The 5000-nt window shown below is 38.3% G+C and overlaps 1 protein-coding gene and 1 long non-coding RNA gene across 2 annotated transcripts in view; one reads left to right on the top strand and one right to left on the bottom strand.

Annotated features, from left to right (window-relative positions):
• LOC126988576 (uncharacterized) overlaps positions 1 to 3274 on the top strand; it is a 3506-nt gene extending 232 nt beyond the window's left edge. Inside the window, exons 1-2 of the long non-coding RNA XR_007742255.1 lie at positions 1 to 2753; positions 2907 to 3274. The exon at positions 1 to 2753 is cut by the window's left edge and continues 232 nt beyond it. This is a non-coding gene — a long non-coding RNA (uncharacterized LOC126988576). The remainder of the gene's footprint in view (positions 2754 to 2906) is intronic.
• Positions 3210 to 5000, bottom strand: part of LOC126988575 (serine/threonine-protein kinase pim-1-like) — a 19437-nt gene continuing 17646 nt past the window's right edge. Inside the window, exons 3-4 of the mRNA XM_050846908.1 lie at positions 4327 to 4533; positions 3210 to 3797 (exon numbers count right to left, since the gene is read on the bottom strand). Of these exons, the coding sequence (XP_050702865.1) occupies positions 3210 to 3797; positions 4327 to 4533 (795 nt within the window). The remainder of the gene's footprint in view (positions 3798 to 4326; positions 4534 to 5000) is intronic.

Here is a 5000-nt window from a genome sequence, read left to right as displayed (position 1 = left end):
ATTTGAGTGTGTTACAGATTTGAGTTTTTTCACGAATTTTGAGTTTTGTCTTTTTCATGAATTTTGAGTTTTTCATAATTTTCCGTTCTTAACTTTTTGCAAATTTCGTTTTTCCAGACAAATTTTGAGTTTTGTTTTCTATAATTTTAGTTTGAACTGCAAATTAATTTTTCTCACAAGATTAAGCTTTTTTTCAAAATTTTATCTTTTTTTTCACAAATTTCAAGTTTTATTCCTTTTATAAATTTTAGGTTTTCCACAAAATTTAGTTGAAACTTTTTACAAATTTAAGTTTTTGCCTTTTTACAAATATCATTTTAAATATTCCTTTACAAATTTTGGATTTTCGCAAATTTTCACTTTTTTCCACAATTTTCACCTTAATCTTTTCCAAAAATTTCCAGCTCACCTCACAAACACTTCCTCTTCATACCCTTGTTCAAAATCTCTTCTTTTACTGAAATCAAAATCTTGCCAAAATCTCTCTCTAAAAAATTTCTTAAGATACCAATTTTATAAGTAATTCCTACAGTAGCAGCAACAATAGTAGTAGTAGTTGTAGTAGTGGTAGCAGTAGTAGTAGTAGTAGTTATCTATGGTTCTTATAATTATGCTAAGTACACAAATTACATCAACCAATCATTAATTTTACTACATTTATTAAACCAACCAATCATTCTGTCTACATTATTTTTTCTCTTAATATAGGAACGCTTTTTTTATATATATTACCCGATTAAAATTAGATACTTTCCTCTTTCCTAATTTATTTATTTTTAAAACTTTCTTTCTCTCTCATATTGTTAAAAGGTTTGTCTCTCTCTCTCTCTCTCTCTCTCTCTCACGACTCTCTCTAATATTAGTTTCTTTTCTCTCTCTCTTTCTCTCATTGCAATCTTTAATATTCTCTCTCACAATCGTCTAATATTCTCTCTCTTTCACATTCTCTCACACACATTTTCTCTCTCTCTCTCTCTCCGAATTTCCTCTTTTTTTCCTTCTTTCTTTTTGTCTTCCTTTCTTTCTCTCTCTCTCTCTCTCTCTCTCTCTACAAATTTCAATTATAATTATCTCTCTCTTTACAAATTTCAACTATAATTCTCTCTCTCTCTCTCTCTCTGTCTTTACAAATTCCCCAAAATCCCCGAGATTCAAAATTTCACTCACAGTTTCCACTCGAACAAAATCACACAAAAAATAAATAAAAATAATAATAATAATAAAAATCGAAGCAGTCTTAGAAAATATATTTACAGTTAGCACGAGACTAAATATTATTATCTTATTATTAACCTTATTATTATTATTATTATTATTAGCTAAGTATTAACCCTTATTGTTATCATTATTACTATCATCATTATTATCGATATTTATACAGCATTTACATTTGAAAACCGGCGAATGAATGAATGAATAGATAAGTTACATAAATTAAGTGAAAATGAAAAATATGAAATAATGAGAAAATGAAGTCCAAATATTTTTTAGATCGAAGACAATGTTTCTCTCTCTCTCTCTCTCTCTCTCTCTCTCTCTCTCTCTAACACCAAAAAATTCTACACACGGAAAAATAAATCAAATAAAATTGGATAAAAAACGTACATGATTCTTTTTAACCTACATGTGTGCGTGTGTGTGTACAAAAATTTCTATGTATACATGAATTACGTACATGAGACAGGAACATGGCTAGGCACACACACACACACACACACACACACACACACACACACACACACACAAACTGAGATCATAGTTATATATATACACACATATACACGCACACACACAGAAACGTACACAAGACAACGAGGGGCTAAGTTACACACGTACACACACACACGTACACACACACATGTAGACTAGCTAACCAACTGACGTACACACACACTTGAGCAATGACTGTATGACTGTATTTACAAGATGGTTATGTACACCTATTTACACGTACACACACACACACACACACACACACGCACAGAGCACCTTAAAAATACCAATAATAATAATAATAATAATAATAATAATAATAATAATAATAATAATAATAATAATAATAAGTTAATAATGCCTTTGGTTGCAGTAGTAGTAGTAGTAGTAGTAGTAGTAGTAGTAGTAGTAGTAGAAGTAGTAGTAGATGAAAAAATATATATAAAAAACAAAAATAATAATATGAACAGAAGAAAAAAAGAAAGAAAAGAGAGAGAGAGAGAGAGAGAGAGAGAGAGAGAGAGAGAGAGAGAGAGAGAGAGAGAGAGAGAGAGAGAATAAGAAACAAGAAAAAACAAACAAGTATAAAACAAGAAAGTAACAAAGGACGAGGAAAAACAAAACAAACAAACAAACAAACATATTCCACCGCCATTTGAGTGCATTATAAGTGTTGGCTACTAACTTGGAACCTGCCATAAGTGTAGTAGTAGAAGTAGTAGTAGTAGTAGAAGGCTTCAAAACGGGCATAGAACAAAAAGTGAACAGGAAAAGAACATGTTACACTTATGTTCTGTATAAGTATGTGTATTTAAAAGCTGTTATAAGTGTAGTAGTAGTAGTAGTAGTAGTAGTAAGCTCAGAAACGCGTATTATACAAGACAGAAACGAGAAAAAAACATGTTATATCTTCGTTTTATAAGTGTATTGGTGTGTCCAGAACCTGTTTAGAACGTGTAGACTGTAGTAGAAATTGTAGTAGTAGTAGTAGTAGTAGACGTAGGAAGCTTGGAAACGAGTATAAGACGAATTTTGAACAGGTAATAGACATGTTACACCAAGGCTTAGTGTAGTTACGTATGTTTGGGGGATGTGACAAGCTGTAGAGAGTGCAGTAGTAGTAGTAGTAGTAGTAGTAGTAGTAGTAGTAGACGTAGGAAGCTTGAAACGAGTATAAGACGAATTCTGAACAGGTAATAGACATGTTACACCAAGGCTTAGTGTAATTACGTATGTTTGGGGGATGTGACAAGCTGTAGAGAGTGCAGTAGTAGTAGTAGTAGTAGAAGTAGTAGTAGACGTAGGAGGCTTGGAAACGAGTATAAGACGAATTCTGAACAGGTAATAGACATGTTACACCAAGGCTTAGTGTAGTTACGTATGTTTGGGGGATGTGACAAGCTGTAGAGAGTGCAGTAGTAGTTGTAGTAGTAGTAGTAGTAGTAGTAGCACTAACACCCGGGCATTCACAACACGGCTATGTGCGGGGGCCTACATCAAAGCGAAGGGCTGGACCCACAAATACTAACACATTTTTCACTCCTGGAATCGAGCGAGGAGGCGGAGGAGGAGGAGGACGAGGAGGAGGTGGAAGATGCGGTGGAAGATGCGGAAGAGGAGGAGGAAGATGCCGCACAGGAGGTCGCCCCGCACGAGAGCCACGGATGCTGCAAGATGGACTCCAAGTTAGGACGCTCCGATGGCCTCATACGCAAACACCATCGGACCAAATGTTGAACCTCCTCCCCGAGTTCTTGGCGGAATGCGATGCGCCCCGCTACGATCTGCTCGTCATGCTCGAATGGGATATCCCCGCAGACCATATCATAGAGCAGAATCCCAAGGGACCACACAGTTGCCGGTACCCCCTCGTATTGGTTGTGGCGTATCCATTCCGGGGGCGAATATACTCTGGTCCCGTCGAAATCCGTATAGCTTTTGTCGGATAGCAAAGCGCCGGACCCAAAGTCGATGAGTTTGAGAGTGGTCCGCCCCTTGGAGTCGTAGGTCACTAAGAGATTTTCGTCTTTAATGTCCCTGTGGATGACTCCCGCCCCGTGGCAGTCCCGCACGATGTCCACCACCTGGGGGAGAGGAACGGGGGAGGGTATAAGGGGGTGATTTACACATACATACATACATATATTCACATAGAAAGACAAAAGGAACCATATATAGGATTAAAACACTTTATTTTGATTTCAATCCCCCCCAAATTCAAATATGGCCATAAAAACACGGATGAAACCACTCCAAACACACACACACACACACACAAACACAACACTTCTCTCTCCAAACACACACACAAACATTACCTTTTCCATATTCAAACACCTCAAAAAAATACACAAACACTTTCTCTCTCCAAACACAAACATTTTTTTCTCCCTCCAAACACACAAACTATTTTTTTCTCTCTCTACACACACACACACACACACACACACACACACACACACACACACGCACACACACACACACACACACACACCTTTTTCCCATCCAAACACACACAAACACTCATCACACACACACAAAACTCATAAAACCACCCCAACACCTCTCAAATCGATCACACACAAACACACAAACACCGCCCCAAACACCCACCTGCCGAAACAGCGCCCTGGCCTCCGTCTCTGGTATAATCTTCCTCTCCGTGATGTAGTCAAACAGATCCTTGCAAGGGCTGGGCCTCTCAAACACCAGTAGAAAGGAGTCCTCTCGCTCCAACCAGTCCAGAAGCTTGACAACGTGGTTCACTCCCGTCACGCGAAGCAACAACGCGACCTCCCGGGGTACGCGGCGACCGCCAACCTGGGGAGGAGAGAGAGAGATGGTTATCCGTCGGTATTACAAGACTTTCGCTACTCACATCAGCTATTTCTAAAGGTCATAGAGGGGGTCAGTCGGGTTCTAATGTGTGTTTCTTTAGGTTCATGGTACAGAGGAAGGGTCAGACTACCACCAGGGTCATAAAACTACTCCTGGAAATGCCCACAACTCCTATGAAAGCCTTGTCAAATGTGTGTTTCTTTAGGTTCACGGTACAGAGGAAGGGTCAGACTACCACCAGGGTCATAAAACTACTCCTGGAAATGCCCACAACTCCTATGAAAGCCTTGTCAAATATGTGTTTCTTTAGGTTCACGGTACAGAGGAAGGGTCACACTACCACCAGGGTCATAAAACTACTCCTGGAAATGCCCACAACTCCTATGAAAGCCTTGTCAAATATGTGTTTCTTTAGGTTCACGGTACAGAGGAGGGGTCAAACTACCACC

The sequence above is a fragment of the Eriocheir sinensis genome, chromosome 69, assembly GCF_024679095.1.
Source record: "Eriocheir sinensis breed Jianghai 21 chromosome 69, ASM2467909v1, whole genome shotgun sequence".
In the NCBI taxonomy this organism is placed as follows: Eukaryota; Metazoa; Arthropoda; class Malacostraca; order Decapoda; family Varunidae; genus Eriocheir; species Eriocheir sinensis.
This window is presented reverse-complemented; position numbering and strand designations above follow the sequence as displayed.